Source organism: Dryobates pubescens, chromosome 23 (genome assembly GCF_014839835.1).
Source record: "Dryobates pubescens isolate bDryPub1 chromosome 23, bDryPub1.pri, whole genome shotgun sequence".
Taxonomy (NCBI): Eukaryota; Metazoa; Chordata; class Aves; order Piciformes; family Picidae; genus Dryobates; species Dryobates pubescens.
In genome coordinates this window covers 10295463-10315555 of record NC_071634.1, presented here as the reverse complement: position 1 = coordinate 10315555, position 20093 = coordinate 10295463, and the positions used below count along the sequence as shown (strand labels likewise).

The 20093-nt window shown below is 43.2% G+C and overlaps 1 protein-coding gene across 4 annotated transcripts in view; it reads left to right on the top strand.

Moving 5' to 3' along the window:
- TBC1D14 (TBC1 domain family member 14) overlaps positions 1 to 20093 on the top strand; it is a 49385-nt gene that overhangs the window by 13434 nt on the left and 15858 nt on the right. For 2 of the 4 annotated variants that reach the window (XM_009904234.2, XM_054172181.1), the window contains exons 3-8: positions 9324 to 9442; positions 12655 to 12737; positions 14742 to 14859; positions 17525 to 17631; positions 18497 to 18577; positions 19881 to 19975. In XM_009904234.2, coding sequence (XP_009902536.2) covers positions 9324 to 9442; positions 12655 to 12737; positions 14742 to 14859; positions 17525 to 17631; positions 18497 to 18577; positions 19881 to 19975 — 603 coding nt within the window. Of the gene's footprint in view, positions 1 to 4964; positions 4989 to 5073; positions 5186 to 9323; positions 9443 to 12654; positions 12738 to 14741; positions 14860 to 17524; positions 17632 to 18496; positions 18578 to 19880; positions 19976 to 20093 lie in introns of those variants that run through there. The other 2 variants (XM_054172183.1, XM_054172182.1) reach the window with 2 other exon arrangements.

Sequence of the window (20093 nt, the reverse complement as noted above, 5' to 3'; positions counted from 1 at the left end):
GCCATGAATATTAAAGCCTGGAGAGAGTAATTTCTTTAAGCTTAATATTGAAGGTATGTTGCCTCCCTTCATGTATTTTATTTGTATGTAGCATTGAAAAGCTACAATCTCTTCTCCTCAAAACCGAACCTTAAGTTGTAAAGAAGATTACATTCAGGGGAATTTGCATGTTGATGGAGGGTTTTTTGGTAAAATTGAAGAGAGAATGCACAGAAGTCTACCATGATGAGAAGTAATAAGCACAGCATCAGTTTGAATACAAAAGCTTGTTTTGGACATGTAAGAAACCAGCACTGGTAACTGCTTCAAGGGTGGTGTCAGGGATCAGAGAAGCAAACGTGGATGTAGACAGCCACTCAAAGAGGCTTTGGTGCCTCACATTATCACATTACTTTTCAATAATTTCTAATGGCAAACAAGTATCAAACTTGAAGTCAGAGATCCTTAGAGATGCACACATCTTGGATCAGGAAGGGGAAGAGAAGTTAGGGATTTGAAAAGGAGAGGGGAAGTGGAAAATGGTTGAAAGTATCAGGTGAAGTACGTTTTCTCACACTAGCTTGGTGTCTGTGCTGAAGTCATGTAGCTAAGTACAAGTCTGCACATACTTACCTACACAGCAAACAAAAATACTAACTGTGCTGTGGTGGGTATCTGAGCAGCATCATACTACCAGTTGTGCATTGCAAAGTAGATGGCATTGCTGAGTGGCTTTCATGCTGTGGTGAAGATTGCAAGTACTTAAGGTCATATTTACAACCGACTGGAGGGCCTGCAAGATAAAATACCATATTCCTGTGACTATAACCCACAGTTAAGTTGGTGCATTGCCCATCTCAGAGTGGCATCAGCATGAAGCTGATGTGTCATGGAGAGTCTTTTTATTTCTCTTCCTTACTCAGAATGAGGGGGCACTTCTGAAATCATCTTCAGTCAGGCAGAAGAGCGTATTACTTGAGACTAGATAGGAAAGATAGGCTTTCTCCTGCAGCATCAGCAGGATGTGAAATATCAGAAGTTGCTGAGAGATTATTTGGAAGGGTGTGATGCTGAGGTTACACAGAAAATTGAGGTGAAGAGACCAGTGAGTGGACATAGGTTTTATGTAAAGTGATGTTTTTTTATCCACCGTAATCCCAGCCCTTGGAATTGATGTTTAAGGGATGCACTGAATGCTCAAACATTTACCAGATGCCTGCCCTGCCGGAAGCCTTTCTTGTAGATGTTTCCACTTGTTTGATACTGCAGCATATCAGATAGTGTCAGTATGTAGGAAGCTATGCACACGTTTGTATATGCAGACTAATTTAAAGCCTTTTCAGTGTTCTCAGTAGGGTTGGGGTTTTTTTTGTTGTTGCTATGACTCATTTGAGTTGCTTCCAACAGCATGCTGTACCAGCTGATGAAAGACAGACAATAAAGAGCTGTTTTAAGCCACATAGTTCATAGGTGTGCTTTGTGTTGTGCTGTACTTCAAATACAGGGAACTATTCTAGGTTCCTTCCTTTGTTTTCTTTTTTTTTAATAAAGCATGTCACTCTATATGAACCAGAAAGCACTTAGATTATTTACATACAGCACAAGTGAAACGTGAACCCTGAGAGTGAGAACCACCTGATATGTAACACATTGCGTGAGTAGAGGTGACAGACTCCAAGAGAGAAAACTGTTATTCATTCTTGGAAGACCTAACTTGGCCTTATGGAGGCTTAGGTTTTAAGTGCTCCTTAATTTGATACCTCCGTTGCTGCAAAGGTGATACTATATAAATACATATATGGAAAAGTCACTGAAGTAGTCCAGTGGCTGGAGCACAGGACTGCAAAGCAGAGTGTATGTCTTGTTCTCTCTTTATTGTTAACCTTTTGGGGAAATGTGTGCATTACTTTATTCATTTTTCTTCAGTGTGGTCATGTGAGATGACAGTTGCAAGCTCAAGTTTTGTATCCCCTGTATTCAGAAGAGAGAGGTAGATGCTGCTCAGGGGAAAAGGGAGAAATTACAGAGTGCTTGAAATGATACCTAAAAATAAGTAATGTGAGGTTTTCCTCATGTGAACTGGTCATAATGTCCTACCCTTACACTCCTTAAGTATTCCTGATACAAGTATGAAACAGGAGAATGCTGTGGTGCTAAAAATGAGCAGGATGCAATGGGTTGGAAGGGACCTTTAAAGGTCACCTAGTCCACCATCCCTGCAGTAAGCAGGGACATCTTTAACTGATTAGGTTGCTCAGAGCCTGACCTTCAATGTCTCCAGGGATGAGGCCTCCACCACCTCCCCGAGCAATCTGTTTCAATGTTCCACCACTCTCATAGTAAAGAACTTCACATACATAATGCTATTTCAGTCATGTTCTGTCATTACATTGCTATATTCTGCTCTGATGTCCTTAAAAGGATTAAAAATAAATATATATATAGATGGGTAAAGCAAGTAGGGCTGATGGATCTTGAGCTATGAATTGTAGAACTTGCCAGGACACTTTGGCAAAGTGTGAGGGTGAAGTATGTAGCTCTGATTTCTCAGGTAGTTAGATTAGTAACTAATAAACTACTGGCATTTCAGAAAAGTTCTGTACTGGAGTTATATAAAAAGCCCTCAGATATGGATATCTTAAGGACTTGTTTGAAGGTTTAATATCTGAGCTTAGCAGTTTGTATTCTCTGTCTGCTAAAGGTGTTCTCATAATCTGCTCTTTGCCTGAGGTGTCAGTCTCCTTAAGGTTACTTTGGTTACTGTATATGTAAAGGACTCCATTAAATTGCTTCTTTTGTAGCCTGATGCCATGTCAAGAATTGGATCTTAGTTTTTCAGCCCAAAGAGCACAAGTTTCACGAACTGCTGGTTTCAATTAAGATTCTGAAAGAAACTGTCCTGGTGCTTGCTCCTTTCCTTCCCTTTTCCTTCCACAATTACATTGACTGAGAGCAGACACTACCTGAGTAATCAAACCAATCCAACAAAACTAGAAGCTTTGTTTCTAGCAGTATCATTTCCTCAATCTACCATTTTGTAGATCCACACAACTACTTAATGGTGACACCAAAAAGGGGTCAGAAGGGCCAGGGAAGGCAGTGGAGTGCTGTGTCTGTACCAGCTTAAATTTACCTGGTTAACTGCTTTATAACTAAAAGGCAAGAGATTGCGAATGGATGTGCTGTGAAGCAACAGAAGGGCATGTTGGAGCAGTACTTAGCAGTCAGACCCACAAACCAGGAAAGAACAATTTTGTTTGCTTATGCAATCCCTGTCCAGTTGCTACCTTGTATGCTGAATGGAGTGGGAATTCCAGTGGAAAAAAGTACCCTGTGATTAAAGCTTGTGCACAACTCGTTTGAGTAGCCTTAGGTCCTCTTATAATTGTGGCAGCCTAAAAAATAGTGACTGCTACCATCTGGCTGTGTAACATGTGGCCACTGTAGTGTCCTTAGCTTTTCACCCACAGAAGTGTCTTCATGACACCAGGGATCACTCTCTCCCAGTCAGCATTCTGCAGAATGCAGAGGTGATGGAGCTTCTCTCTTGGTAGGCTGACAAATGGCTGTTTCTTCTGCCCAGAGATGCTGCAATTGTTGTTTTCAGCCTGTGAAACCACTGTGATTAGCCACAGGAATGCTGTTGTCCACCAAAAGTGGGTCTGCCTCATGGTCTGAAGTTTTTCTGTGCTAATGGCTGCAATTCTACATAAATGCTTTGTGCTATGTGTAGTAACTTACAGTTTGAGATCACTTATGAGAAAAGGCTTTTTCACACTGGAGGCTGTAGTGCTTTTCATGAGCTGTGTAGACTTGCCACTGTGGTAGTCAGTGCTCTGACACTAGATACTTGGGTGGCAGAGATCTGTAATTAATGTGGTGGCAGGAAGGAAGCTGAGATACTTCTACACTGTGAGCTGCTCCTCATTTGGTATAACATTGCTGCATCCATGAGTTGGATGGGAATTCACAGCTTGAGAACAATAGCTGATAGAACAGCTAGCAATTTTGAGGAGCTATCTCGGCTTTTGCACAGCTCACCTCTTGAAAGGAGAATACTGAAGTGATGTCGTTTTCATGTTGGTCCTTGCTGCTAATTTTGTCATTCAGGACCAGGCCTTGATGAAGGTGGTGAGCAGCGCAGCTAGGGAGCTGCAAACTATGTCTAGTGAGGTTAAGGAGTATGAAATCCCTAGTAGTGTGCTGGGACAAGGACAACTAATGGTTGCAGATGAATAGATAACAGCATAAAACGTGGGTCTACCTAAGATGGTGCCACAAAAAGTTAGGTATCTCCTGAGTTAGGTATCAAGAGGTTTTGGACAAGAGAAAAATGGAAAGGTTAATTAATCTTTATTGAGGCAAAGTATTTAACAAGATGTAATGTGGAAGTTGTCTGGACTGTGCAAGAGCTTTATATAAATGTGTAACTTTCAGAGCTGTCTGAAGAGGACAGAGCATGAGCTGTACTGAAACGGTGCTTGTGCTGTATGAAGTGTTTCAGCACGACGCTGCTGCTCTTTCTTCGGAACTGATTTAAGAGCTGAAGGGCTCTTGCACTTAAGGACTGTCCTAAGGGCTGGCTCGGCAAGGGACAGCTACGCGGTACCCGCAAGCACCCGGCTTGGAGCCAGGGACGAAAGGATGGGAAGCGCAGTGTGGGAAACCAATGGAGAGAGATGCTGGTGTATCAGGAATGCAGCACCTATCGCTTGGGCTGATTTAGGCACAGACAAGGATGACTGTAGCTGAGGCACATGAGCTTGGGCAAGGCTCCAGTTACCCTGCTCGGCTGGGAAGCTTGTGCCAGGTAGAAGACAGCGCCTGGCCGGGCAAGTCCTTGCCTCCCCGGGGTGTCCGAGCCGGGGGGTGGCGGAGAGGCGAGGCGTGTGTCCCTCCAGCCCAGGCCGCTTCCCACGCACGGCGCGGGCTCGGGCCGCCTCTCCCTCGGGGCTGGCCGCGTCGTGCGTGCTCAGACAGCGCTGGGCGAGACGGAGAGAACCGATCGTGTGCGTTGACTCCGCGGGTGATTAGTGGGGCTGGTGGGGCGGGGCGGGCGGAGGCGCTGCGCCCGCGGAGGGCGGCCCGGGCAGGGCTGGGGCAGGGTCGGGGCGGGCGGCCCGGGAGGCCGTGCGGGCCCGCGCGGCGGGGGAGCCAGGCCATGGGGCTGCGGGGCAGCTGCCCGTGAAGGACCGCAGCGTTCATGGTGAGTGGGGCCGCGCCGGGCGGCTGGCCGCGGGCAGCCGTGCCGCTGCCGGCGGACAGGGCACGGCGGGGAGAGTGGCTGCTGGGCGTTTGGCTCGGGAGAGGTGGGATGCTTGGGGTGCATCAGTGAACCCTACCTTGTCCGCTTTTAAATCGCCTTTCTGGCTCCGGTGTAGAGCCAACTTCCCGGGAAGGGGAGCTCTTTTGTGTGAGGCGAGGCGGGGCGGCTAGACCCCGCCGGGGGTGGAGGGCGGTGGCGCAGGCCCGCCCGGGGCTTGGGCTGCTCTGGTGTGGAGGCTGCTGTCGGGGGACCGACGGGGGTGCTTGCGGGCAGCCGTCTCCCATCCTGTGCTGAGCTTCTGGCCATGGAGCCAGAGTCTAGCAGGCTGGTGTCTGCCATTGGCACCTAGCATGAATATTTCATGTTCGGCTTCCTGGCTCTGTTTGTTTAAAGGCAACCACTCTCCCAAAACAAGATGACCTTGATAGAGGAGTTTGTGTTATTGTGGGTTCAGTGATGCCGCGCTGCTGGTCCCCGGGGAGGCTCGGTGAGTGTGCGAAGCCACACAGCCCTCTCCCGGTTTAGCGCAGTTCACCCTCCAGCACTTGCCCTGCATTCCAGTGGGCTATTTCTGTTTCTCTGGAGAGATGGTTTAGGATCCTTTTTCAGGTCAGCTTCTCTTTCTTGTTAAGAATTGCAGAGGATCACCACAATTTCAGCTTCTTGCACCGCAGCTGCGAAGCTGCCAGGTTCCACCCAGAATTAAACTTGGTTTCGAGGGTGTGTTTCTGTGGGTTTGTTGTTTGTTCGGGGTTTTTAAAATCAGTGCTCTAATCTACAGCATGCTCTTAGAACATCTTCAAACCCTAGTTCAGCAGCTGTGGCTGAATGCTGAGTAGGTTAAGACAGAACCTGGAAGAAAGCCTAAACAGTCTCAGTGATAAGGAAGTATTCTAAATCCCAAATGATCAGCTCATCCTGAATTGATCCTAAAATTAACTTGCAACCCTATCAGGTTAATAACCCCTAATTACACTGTAGGATCTAAAGAGATGCTGAATTATTTATACTTATGAGAGATTTGAGTTTCCTTTCAAAAAGGAGAAAGAAGGAGGACAGCTTAAAATGAGCCATTGTGTGGTTCAGTCTATTGCAGTATGCCTGTATGTGCAAATACTTCTACTTGCTCAGTCAGCAGATACTCTTTATATGAGTTTATGGAGGCTTCAGTCTGCTTCATTGCTGTATCATACATTGTGCTCTCTTCAAGACTACATTTTCTTCCTAGTGGAGTAAAAGATCGTTTTCATGAGCTTTTGTCCTCTGTTAGTTTTGGACATTTCATTCTTTGTTTTGTTGGGGGGTTTTTTTGTTTGTTTTTTTTTGGGTGTGTGCATAAGGATTTTGGTTTTTTATTTTCCTCACATTAAAAAGCAGTCTTGTAAGTAGTGACTATCACCAGCAGATGTTTGTATTCTTCTATGACTACCCCTGGAAAGGATGACATTACTACAAAGGACTGGTAATCTGATAAAACGTGCCGCTCCCATTTTTGTGCTGCTCTGGCTTTACTGTAGGGTAGTGCTGAGCAGAACGCAGCAGTGAATACTTGCTGAAATGCAGGGTGGACTTTTGCTTTTTAAGAGGTTTCAATAACTGTACTAATATGTCACTTGCATTTCAAAATACAGAATTCCTTAACCAAAAAATGTTTGGAAGAAATCTGTAGTGCTGGTCTGGAAAACTTTGTGCTTAGCTGAATAAGATTTCCAAATTAATTCTGCTGTATCTAATAAAATCCCTATTGCAGCCCAACGTGTGCAGTTTCTCTCACCTTCCAAAAGCAGTTTTGTTCTTCAGTACAAAATGACCCTGAAAATAATTTTGACAAGCAGCCTTTCTGGAACTTCTGCTGAAATAAGCATTGGAAACATGTTGTAATGTCAAGTTCTCTAGTTCTTCAGGGAAATCAATATATGATGGTTTCTGCATGGTAGCAGTTTCATGTGGATGTTGATGGTTTGTCTTGCACTAGTAGTGTCTCAAAGGAGTAGTGACTCAAGGTTTACCCTGTCTGTGGAAACAATAATATTTGACTGTTAATTTCTGAGACAGCTAATAAAAAAAGTCAATATCCTAATGGGAACTGGGAGAAGGAACAACCATTTGCTTCATTCCTCTCAGCACAGTGGATATACTTTACAGCTGATGATGCAGCTGAAGCATGGCACGATGGTGCACTCATACACTGGTTACTGTCAGCTGCTTGCAAGGAGTTATTAATGCAAGAATAATGTCTTAGCTTTCTGAGTATGCTGTTGATCACAACAGGTTTTTAAATGCTATTTCTTTCTTTGTTTTGCTGCTGAAGGTTGTTCTTTTTAGTGAACAGCTTTGTCAGCATGAGCACTACCCCTTTATTAAACTAAGCTAAGTACTAGTTAGTAGTTGAAATAGGTTTTTCTTGGTTCTTTTCCTTGTTTCCAAGCTGATGTCATGCATAGCAGTATTAACTGGTATTAATGAGCCAGACATTCCAAATTTATGACAGTGTTTCCCGTCACAGCAATGCAGCCATCATAGGATTGATTGTTGAGACAGTGCCCAGATAACAAATGAGGAAAAAGCTTTTTTCTATGTCCCACAAGCTTCAAATTCTGCACCCATGAGTTCTGCAGAACCAGCTTGAATTGGAATTGAATTGTACAGCATAGAGTAGAAGACCACACCTGTGTTGCTCTGCATTCATGTGTGATTTTCATCTATCCTTCTTTTCTTAAGGTAGGGTTGGAGGAGAAGGCCTATCCTGTTTTAGCTTTTGAATCATCCAGGCTGTCCTGATTGTATTGGAGAGGTTGGATCTGTGCCCAAGGAAGTTTTGATGTAATTGACAACTTAGATTGAGAGAAAGACATCAGGAGCTTTTTGTGCTAGTGGGAAAAAAAGGCCATGGCTGGAACACTGTTCATTGTGCTCATTTATAAGGGTCAGGTTTTCCACAGTAAACCTTATTTTTATTTTAATAGAAATGGGATGAACAAGCTCCACATGAAACCAAGGGATTTTTAGGAGTGGCAAAATTCATTATAACGCTGGATGTAAAAGTATCAATAATATGGATTTGGGCTTTGCAGAGGCTGTGTTTGTTGTTGTGTATCACTGATACTCTGAACACTTAATGCTTGCTGTAGCACTTCAAGCTTTGCAGTAGGTGGGGCTTCTGTAAAGGTTCATTTATCCCATTAGGTCATGGGTTTGGTGTATTTTCTGGCAAAGCAGTGTTTGTAGGAAAAATACAAATAGTATGGTAGATGTAAGGCCAAATTCTCTCATGTATGTCATTGAGGGTGGAAATGCCTCTGAGGGGCTAGCTCCCCTCTCAAAGCAGAGTCTGCTTAGAGCAGGTTCCCAGGGCTCATCTGCCTGAACTTTGAATGCCTTCAGGGATGGAGGTTCTATCACATGTCAGGAATTTTTTATTTCTCCCCCTTACTGCAGTTCCCCTTTGTAGCATCTTGTGCCTGTTGTCTTCATGTTCTTTATTCAGATGCCTCAGAGACTTGTACTCAGCATTCACTGTGCTGTCACTGCTGTCTGCAGCTACAGAAAATCCCTACAAACCCATCTCTGAAGGCTGAACAAACCCAGCTCTCTCAGCCTCTCTTCATGTGTCACTTGCTCCAAGTCATCTTGGTGCCTCTTTGCTAGTTCTGCTCTGGTGTGTTAGTGTCTGTGTCACAAACACAGATTAATATGTTGTGCTCTGTCAGGATTGTTGTACTTCAGGGCATCATAACGAGTGTGGGGTTTCTGTCTGACCGTGACACTAACCCTTTTGATAGTATCTGCTGTTTGTAAACTCATTCGTAGCAGTGCTTTCTAAAAGCAGACTGTCAGAGGAGCTTAAGATATTTTTGCAAGTAGAAGGGATGGGGGAAAAACCCATCAAAACTCACTCCTTAAGTTTTTGGCTTTGCTTTCAACTCTGGGGTCCCTCTAGCTGACAAGCTTTAAAGGGACTATAGAGACGTGAAAGCATTATTTTTGAAGACTTTTGTAGACCACATTTTTAAATTGTCATGTGCATCATCTTGATGTTCTCCACTCTTGTAATTTGCTTTGTTTCTTTCCTCTCAAGGAATATGAAGAAAAAACTGGACGAGGCCACAGACCACTCTCTCCTAAACAGAATGTGAGGAAGAATCTTGATTTCGAACCACTCTCCACTACAGCACTTATTTTAGAGGACAGACCAGCGTAAGTCTCTTTAAAAGCAGATTAGCAAAGCTTTTCTTACTGTATTTAATTTGTCAAACAGATAATTTAAAATACCCCCACCATGTCCCAGGTAGTGAATATTAAAGTGAGATGATAGGAGAAAAAAATATCCAGACAATAGTAGTGTTATTTTATCATGAAAGCAACGGTCACTAGGAGGGCAGAGCTCTAGTTTGGACTAATCCTGACTTCTGAACACAAATAGGGGATTTTTGTTTTTCCCTGAGAGAACATAAGCATAAAAATGAAGCTAGTATATGCTGAAGAAATGGAGAAGCAAGGATACAGTGTCCTGTTTACACAGAGAAGGACCACACCTCCATAAATAATGAAACAAGATAACGGTTGTGCTGCAGTGGGCTCAGCATCACGTTTTGAAGTTTGTCAAGTGCTTGGTATGTTGTTTCATGCTTCTGTTACTGCAAGGAATTTCTTGCATATGCAGACTAGCTCCATAATGATTTACCAGCAGCTGCTTTCCCATGGTTTACTCCTGAATTAAACCAAATTCAGTCAGTGCATGAAGGGTACCCAGCTTTACAAGCGTGGCACTTGTGTTTTTAATACAGCTCTGCATTGGCCTAGAGAATAAGTGTATGGTGGGTCTGTGTTTTCATCAACACTTTGAAAGAGTGCTCATATCAAAGTACTTCAGTTGTAGGCTGATTTGAGACACTTTTTGGCATGATCGGTAGATGTGTGATGAGACTTCTTGGGACATCTAGAACGATGTAAGAGTGATGATTTGTCATAGCTGGTTTCATTCTGTTCAGCTGGAAGCAGTAGGTACTAGCTTGCTTGTTACATTGAAATCTGTCTGTTACAAGTCATTCTTCATGTGATATACTCTGGGAAGTAGACAGATTGAATTGGTGACACATTGCAGGATAACATTCAGGTTTTTCTTTCCTACTGCTGATAAGCTTGAGGAATTGATACCAGGAAAGGTGTTTTAAAGACTTTAGAAAACTGAATCATAATTCCTTCAGTAGGGAAAACTCTGCTGGGCAGCAGTGCTGTCCTCTGATAACTCTTCCTAAGGAATCTTCTTTAATTGTTTACTTACAGGTTGTATACTATAGATTTTTTACCTATTAGGTTTAAAGTAATTTTTTTTGATTGCCTGTGATGAAAAGATTTAAGACTCCTGGAAGAAAAATACAGTGAGCTTTTTCTTTCCAAAATGGCTGCTCTTGATTTTGTACTCACTTGTGTGGTTTGGGTCAAACTTTCTAGGAAAAAATCAATAAAACTAGAGGGATTACAGAATATGTAACTGGAAAAGGTTTTAGCTGACTCCTAGATACTAAACATCATCTAATATGTATGGTGATGTCATTAAGAGACAGGATAAATGAACTGGTGCTATTTTAGTTGGTAGAATTTGCATTGCTTCATCTGGTTTTCCTTTTCAAACTTCCCCAACTCAGACCAGTTCTAAAGACTTGGGTTGAAAAAAGATGCTGCTCAGTTTACATACATGAAACTGGAAAGAGAGCAGATTGTTCTCTGTGGTTGAACAAAGGCACCAATGTGAAAATCCAGCTTCTTTGTTCTTGTTGCAATCTTGATTTCAAAAGAATATTCATAGGCATGTATCACATGGCTGTGCATGCTTTACAGGTAATGTGACTGTCAAAACAGTAAAGCAGTTACTATTAATGGTGACTGTGTTGATGAGTAGCAGCTGTCTTACCTTGAAGGGATGTGAAAGTGAATTTTTGCATATCTTTCTTATTAACCAGAGCTATAAATTATGTCCTAGGAACACAGTGTAGTGTTCTGCAATACTGAAGAACCAAATAACTTGGTCATTTCCTGCTCTAACATTTTTGTGATCCTGTAGCTGCATGAGATACATTGTGGTTATGTTAATTACAAATGTGATTAGCTTAATGTGGTCTGACATGAAGAGAGTATGTATTGTATGGCAGGGATGTTGCCAGTCCAGGCTTTAATCACTAATAAAAATGTCTGTGCTGGGATAACTGGAGAATGTAGAGGGTGTCTCCAGTGCCACTTGCTGCTACAAAAGCAAGGGGGGGAATTAAACTTATAAAATGGAAATTTGGTCTCAGCACAGGGGAAGAAGCAGCTGGTGTAGAGAACTGTTACTGTGTGGGTAAAGAAAGTTGAGGATGTCACTTCTAAATGAAGTACACAGTAAGAGAGAGCATGATCTTAGGGCTTACTACCAACAATGTGCACTTGCAGCCCAGGAGGCCAGCTGTATCCTGGGCCGCATCAAAAGCAGTGTGACCAGCAGGACAAGGGAGGTATTATCCCCCTCTGCTCTGGTGACACCCCATCTGGAGTACTGCATCCAGCTCTGGCAGCCCCAGCATAAGAGGGTCATGGAACTGCTGGAGTGGGTCCAGAGGAGGGCCACGAAGATGGTCAGAGGGCTGGAGAACCTCCCCTGTGAGGACAGACTGAGAGTTGGGGCTGTTCAGCCTGAACACGAGAATGCTCCAGGGAGACCTTCCAGCAGCCTTCTAGTACATGAAGGGGGCTACAGGAGAGTGGGGGGAAGGACTTTACAAGGGCTTCTGGTGATAGGATGAGAGGCAATGGTTTTAATCGTGACAAAGGCAGATTTAGACTGGATATTAGGAAGAAATTCTTTAAAGTGAGGGTGGTTGGAACAAGTTGCTCAGAGAGGTCATGGATGCCCTTTCCCTGGAGGCATTCAGGGCCAAGCTGGATGAGGCCTTGAGCAACCTGATCTAGTGAAAGGTGTCCCTGTTCATGGCAGGGACACCTTGGAGCTAGATGATCTTGAAGGTACCTTCCAACCTAAACCATTCTATAAATATGAATCTGTAGAGAGCAGTTTAAATCAAAACCACCAGCTGGGGTATGTACCAGTGTATTCCTTTTAGTTATGAAGATCAGCCTGTGGGTTCAGTAGGTTTAATAATAAAAATGCTGAAATTACCAAACATAAGGAAATTACTCAGCACCTTCTGTGTACAAAAGTAGTTGTAGCTAGTCAGTGTTCTTCCCTTCTCCTCCGCTGACTCTAGCAAAAACATATTCTTTCCAAGGATTTGTTGTTCTGCTCTTTGATCAAATGTTTCAACAGGAAGCAGTGTGTGCTCTTCTTGTAAAAGCTTCCAGAACTTTCTTCAGCCAGGAAGGCCAACTTTACTGATTTTAGTATTTATTTATTTATTTATTTTTCCTTTAAGGAACCTCCCTGCAAAACCAGCAGAAGAAGCTCAGAAACACAGACAACAGTACGAAGAAATGGTGGTTCAAGCGAAAAAAAGAGGTGATGGAATTTCTTGTCTTCAGGAGAGAAGTGAAGTTGAGGGGTATTTCTAAACCTGAAATGAATTTGTGTTGCTCAGTAACTTGAGGCATCTGTACCTCCCATCAAAGGAGAATCAGTGCAGACAAGAGAGAGGAAGGAAGGTAGTTTAATAAAAAAGCCCCCCAAAAGAAACCAATCCCAGAATCCATCAGGAAAGAATGTTTTAATTTGTGACTCTGAAATAAGTGAGTAGCATCTGTTTGTGGGACTAGACTTAGACAGAGGGTATTTCTCAGTTTCATGTTTGGAACAGCCTGTTCAAGCTGGAGTACATAAATGCATCATTTTCCACACAGAAAAATGTACTTAGTTATGTTCATTTGATAGTCTTTCTCCCTCTTAAAATTTACAGCTTTCCCAAGGTATTGCTCATAATTTCTTGTCTGGCATTGTTCTCAGAAGTGTCACAGTTGTACTGCACCGTCACATCAGGTAGAGCTGACAGCAGTGGTTTCCCTTCTGCTGATACTTTGACCATCTGGGTTTTCTAATTAAAACCAAGCATTACAATGATAGGAAATTTGGACTCTGAAGTTTTGTGTCTAGTGAGAGCTACTGCAAAGACTTTTTTTACCCCTGAGCCTTATGAAACAGTGGAGAGGTGATGTGCACACAGGACTTGATTGCTTTCTGCTGGTGGTGTATTAATAGAAGTATCCTCTGGTGGTTTTGACCATCATACACCTGCCAATGCAGTTCTGTCTTCACCTCATTTCCATGTTACTGTATCTGCTTACTGTCTACTAGTCCAAAGAGTTTCTCTGTTGCTTTGCATGTAGGGTGGATGGTTTGGGAGAAATGAAATGATGCTCAGGTTAGGCATTGGGCCAGGTCCTCGTGCTGCCTTCACTGGACTGAAGTATGAAATTCTGTCCAGATAAATACCCTGACAAACCCATTTTTCTTTAAGCTACTCCAGATAAAGCAGCTTGGTGGAGTGATGTATTGTGTAGAGGTCAGGAAATCAAAGGGTGTGAACACCCTCTTTTGTTCAGAGGAAGATTCAAAGCCTGCATTTAAGCAGACTGACAAAGAGCTCCTATCAAAGCTGAAAACATTGAGGCAGTTGCTATGGCTCTGCTCATGCATAGCCTCTGTTGGACTTTGAAGTGGACCCATCAGGTTGTGTGCGTTCATTCCAAAGACCTTATTCATGCTACTGCTGTTCTTCAGTTAGTTTTCTGTGCTAGGTCAGTAGTGCCCAATAGTGCCCATATTGTAGACTCTGTGTATGTGTTCATGCATTTCCATGATGCCACTCTAAAGAGCATCTGCCTGTATTTGCTACATTGTGTGTCTGACAAATTCATTGGTAGAAAAAATAGTAGCTGATGATGCAAGAAGAAAAACTGAGTGATAATGCAAAAATGTAAGCTAAGTTTAAGCTAAACATGACAAATGTTTGCTTTTTAATGAGCTGAAGGTTTCCTGTGTTTATGTGTTTGTGATGTATAACATTTAGGCTAACCATATGCTAGGTAGCATCAAAAATGAGGCTGTTGTGATTTCCTGACAGTGTATCCAAGTCATAATCTACAAAGAAAGCATGAGTGAAAACAGAACAGGTATTATTTTAGCTTGTGGTTTTGAGTCTACTGTCAAGAAACAGGTGAGGTTTTATTAGGAACTACTCTGCCCTGGCTTACTAGGTGGGGCTGCAGAGATGCTAATTCCAAGGTACCAATGTGGTTAGGTTTGAAGGGTCAAAGGAGCCATGTGTGCTCCAGCTCCCTTTGTCCCATCCATCCAAAATGAGCCTTATGCAGAGTTCCCTTTGTTCTTGGCTCACGTTTGGCATCACTGCTTCGCTTGCTTGAAGTCTGGGAAACTTGGAGTTTAAATAATCCACTGCACATTTAGGTGAATCTAATGTGTTTTTATGTGGCTATATAGCCATGACTAGCTGACTGAATACTTGTCTTATAGTTTTATTAACTTATAAAGGAAATTGCTTTTCTACAGAGCTTAAAGAAGCCCAGAAGAGAAAGAAACAACTGGAAGAACGCTGTAAACTGGAAGACAGCATCGGCAATGCTGTTTTAATTTGGAACAATGAAATCCTGCCCAACTGGGAAACTATGTAAGACAGTATGTTATACTGAGTTTTAATTTAAAATTGTTGAGTCTGTGTCCTGAAGAGAAGGTGCAAAGTTAGCAAGTATAGTTGTAAATAGTCTTTGAAGCTTTTGTTGGCAGTTCGCTTTTATACGGCTACAAAGAAAGTGAGTTCTGTGATTTCTCCAAGGTGGCTGGCAGTACTTGAAGGGGGCCTGCAAGAAGGCTGCAGAGGGACTGTCTCCAAAGGCTTCTGGTGATGGGACAAGGGGCAGTGGTTTGAAATTAGAGAAGAGGAGATTTTGATTGAGTATTAGGAACAAGTTCTTTACCACGAGGGTGGTGAAAACACTGGAACTGTTTGCTGACAGAGGTAGTTTGGGCCCCATCCCTGGAGATCTTCAAGGTCAGGCTTGACAAGGCTCTGAGCAACCTGATCTAGTGGAGCGTGTCCCTGCTCACTGCAAAGGAGGGGGTTGGACTAGATGACCTTTGGAGGTTCCTTCCAACCCAAACCATTTTAATGGTTCTATGATTCTGTAAGTGGTGCAGTTCCAGTTCATATTTCTCTTTAATGGAGGTATTCTGAAATGGTGAGACTGAGCAGTGATCTGTGGTATAGAATGTAAAAGCAGAAAACATAACGCTTGAACACCATGCATTTATCAGAGATGAGCTTCCCTTGACTGCTGGAGCTGCTGATATAGTTGTGGCAGATGTAGACTGAAGTATGTGTATGGTATTTGGAAGCCTTTTTGATTACAGAGTGGTACACCTGCTGGGGTAATCAAGGGATGGAAGAGAGAAGTAGGGAAAAGTTATTTAAAACAAAAAAATAAGTGCTGAGAGATTTCCTGCCCAGGCAATTGGTAAGCTGCTTTCACTGTCTAGTTTTTCATGGACTTCTATAGTCATCTTGAAGAAAAGAAAGCTCCCCTTGCCATATCCACCACTGCCATAACATAAGTCAACCTCCACTGCACTCACAACTTGCTTAATCATGAAATTCAGTTCTTCTGAGAATATAGGCTAAAAATATGGACAGCATTTGTTGGAAAATGCACCCCTGGAGAACAGAAGTAATAAATTAAGTATAACCAAATTTGAGATTTGTGTAGACACTTGACAGACATAAGTCTTCACTATTTGCAGATGCATCTGTTACAGCTGCTGTATAAATAAGGGCACCTCTTCCTGTATTGGTCTATCAATCCAGACATTCCCCAGTGTATTCACTGGTTTACATTTTAGTTCAGAATCTGCTTGTAGATAAATCAGTTGGTTTGGGTTTTGTGACTGCCAAAAGCTTTCATTGGTGCTTAGGTGCCATTCTATTCTTCCTTCCAGGCTCTCAGATTGATGAATCAGCTGCAGCCGTTTCCAAGCCTGTCTTTTGTTAAAATTAAGTCTTCCATGCTTCTACCTAAAAGTTACTACTTGTTACATCTTTATGCATTTTTCTAGGGATGGGTAGAGCTGCAGAGTGGGAGCCTGCATGTCTCATTTGCACAGCAGGGTGATGATGGAGGGGAGAGGGCTGACTTCTTTAACTTGTTTCTGTATTTAATCATACATGGATCTGTCCAGCCTTTAGCACAGGCAGTGACACAGATGCGGATTTCCTTTTCATTTGTTTACTGCTGTCCCTTATAATTCTTGCTGCTCAAGTGTGGTTGCAGATTATGGATATTGTGATTGCAGTCAAAATAAGCCATTGACTGGGTAGGAAGTCAGCTTTTCTTTATGATTCAAAGCAAATTGGAAACGTAGAATCAATAAGGCTGGAAAAGACCTTGAAGATCATCAAGTCCAACCTGTCACCTAAGATCTCATGACTAACTAAACTGTGGCACCAAGAGACACATCCAGTCCCCTCTTGAACACCTCCAGGGATGGTGACTCCACCACCTTCCTGGGCAGCACATTCCAATGGCTAACAACTCTTTCTGGGAAGAACTTTCTCCTCACATCCAGCCTAAACTTCCCCTGGCACAGCTTGAGACTGTGTCCTCTTGTTCTGGTGCTGATTGCCTGGGAGAAGAGACCAACCCCCTCCTGGCTACAACCTCCCTTCAGGTAGTTGTAGAGAGCAATAAGGTCTCCCCTGAGCCTCCTCTTCTCCAGGCTAAACAACCCCAGCTCCCTCAGCCTCTCCTCGTAGGGCTTGTGCTCGAGGCCTCTCCCCAGCTTCGTTGCCCTTCTCTGGACACATTCAAGAGTCTCAATGTCCTTGAATTGAGGGGCCCAGAACTGGACACAGCACTCAAGGTGTGGCCTAACCAGTGCTGAGTACAGGGGCACAATGACTTCCCTGTTCCTGCTGGACACATTATTCTTGATGCAGGCCAGGATGCCATTGGCTGCCTTTGCCACCTGGGCACACTGCTGGCTCATATTCATCCAGCTGTCAATCAGTACAGAAAGCCAAGCAGCCTTTCTGTCTGGCTGCTCACCAGCCACTGCGACCCCAGCCTGTAGCGCTGCACGGAGTTATTGTGGCCAAAGTGCAGCACCCAGCACTTGGACTTGTAAATAGAACTAAAGAATTGGGTATGTGCAGGTCGTGTTCAGCTTTGTGGCCCGATGATAGTCATTTTGGTTTGGATCTCTTCAGCGCTAGTAGGGGGACACATTTGCAGTTCATCTGGCAGTGAAACGTTTCTTAGAACAACCTGCTTTACTTCTCACAGGTGTTGCTCCCGAAAAGTCCGAGAGCTTTGGTGGCAGGGCATTCCACCCAGCGTGAGAGGCAAAGTCTGGAGCTTGGCAATTGGCAACGAGTTAAACATCACCCATGGTGAGACTGCTGTGTTCATTATGTTGTCTTGCGAGGAGAAATAGTAAGGGGACAGTCTTGTATTTATTATGGTGTGTCAGAACTTGAGGCATGGGGCTGAGGAGGTGCCGTCTAGTTTTGCTTTTTTCATGATGCTTTGATGTGCGTTCTTGAGAAGTCCAGTGTATTCCAATCACAGCTGGTGTAGGACTGCTGCTGTGAATTGGTTCTGTCTTGCTTTGATGGTAGTGGCAAGGGCCAGAAGGGTCAGAATTACTGACCTGAGGTTTCTTTTTTAAATCTTATTTTTAAACTTAAGAACTGTTAACTTTGTAATGCCTGTGAGCGTGCACATAGTGTGCTTCCCTTCATTTAGAGCAAGATGTTAGGTTTGTGAGAAATGAAAAGACCCCTGGAAGAACTTCTACTGTGGTTTGTGAGTGAAAATAGAAACAGTGGGCAACTGGAGAGTACAGAAAAACAAAGTTCTGAACAACCAACATATGTAATTAATTCCAGCGTGGAAATGTGGTAGACTGCCTGTACTCCTGCTGTATTGTGCTGTTTTTCTGTGCTTGGCTTAGTGTAGTTCTTGCATGGAAATTTCTAGACTTATCCCAATTACTCAATCAGGCTATAATTTTGAACATCAGTGCTCTGTAAGAAAAGTAAATGCTTGAACAGAAAATGCAGATAGTGCCTAGATTACCTTTCCTTTTCACTTGGTCAGTTGTAGGTCAGGGGAGCAGTCTTTCAGAACCATGTCCTACTTAGAATTTCAACTGCTGTGTGGGGCAGCACTGCTGCTATGGTAGATAGTTAGTAGCTGGCAGTGGACATGAGCACATGGAAATAGTGGACTTGATTTCATGTTTTCTCTTTCCAGAGCTGTTTGACATTTGCTTGGCTCGTGCCAAAGAGAAGTGGCGATCGCTTAGCACAGGAGGGGCTGAAGTGGAATGCGAAGGTATGCTTTGCCTGAGGGATGTGTGCTGTGCTACAGGGAAAGATTCCCTAAAATGAGATCACAGATTTTAAATAAACAGTCAAAAATCAGCTATAAAAATGAGTCTGGGGAGAAAACTTCTTTCTGTGGAAGCAGAAAATAGCTGTGCTCTTTCTTCTCATTTTTTCTTCTGTTCATTTTTCTTTATAAACTGTCTCCAGTTTTTGTCTGATGTCAATTTGTGGGGAAACAAGGGAAGTTTGAGGATGTGAATTGCAATGCTAAAATACTTTGCAGCATCTGTAGTTCTGGAATTGAATCTCAAATTATAGCAAGAAGTCACATTTCACTGCCTTACTGCAGCTTTGAGCCCATCTCTCGGGTGTGTTTTAGAGAGCAGCAATTTATTTTTGCAGACTAAGTGGTTTGAGGTTTACTAATTGACTGGAAGAGTTGTTGTGTTTTGGGGAGTATAAAAAACTGCATGCAGATGCTTGAAATTGCCTTCAGTAAGTAGTTATGCTGTGCAGAAAGAGCAGAACATACTTACTGGCATTTATCAGCATAAAAATGTTTTTGATTAGAAATCACCTACTTTGTTCTCTTAAGATGCCTGCATCTTAAATAAGATGACACCCACTACGTTTCCAGCTTCCTCTTGCACTTGATTTTCCAGAGCATAGGTGCTCATGTGATTGGTGTAAGCATTGACTAGCAAGAGCTGTTGGTGTTTTTGATTGCTCAGTTAGCAGCAGTAGGTAATTCCCAACTACACCTACCAAACAGACAAAGTAAAATAAACCTTCATGGTATCAGAAAGAAAAATAATACTTCAGAAAGTTAGTTCCTATGGAATCCTTTCCAGTTCTGGAGTGTGCATTGCAGTGTCCATGACCTTTAATAACACATAAAAAGAGTAGATAAACCTGGTTGTGGCAGGAGGGCTGATAATCCTAGAGATGCGTGGCATCCATGAAACGTAGCTGCTTTAGGCCTTCCCTCTCTCATTAGAACCTTTCCACGGAGGCAGCTGCTTCAGGAGCTATTGAGAGGCCTTATTGAGGGTGAGGGGGTCACAGGTCACATCTTTCTAGTGGTTTGTCAGCCTGCCTTGTCCTGTGTCTTACTCCTCATCACTTCAAAGTGTACTAAGGCTCAGTGTGTACTGTAGGGTTGCTTTGAGTTGGGGCAGGCTGCAGGGAATTGCCCTGTCTCTACCCTTATTCCCTAGAGTAAACAAGCTATGCAAAAGCTAACCCTTAGTGAAAACAAAAAGAGCAAACACTGATCCATGTAATAAATACTGCAACTTTGGCTTTTGTAGATGCTGGATTTTCAGCAGCTGACAGAGAAGCAAGCTTGGAGTTAATAAAACTGGATATCTCAAGAACGTTTCCTAATCTCTGTATATTCCAGCAGGTAAGCACTGGTAACTGTTGTCTTGACTTCCCAAATTAGGTGTATATAGACTTGCCTGTCCTTTGGTTGAAACAGTCCATTAACTTCAAATCTGAAGGAGTGGACATCTTTGGAGGGA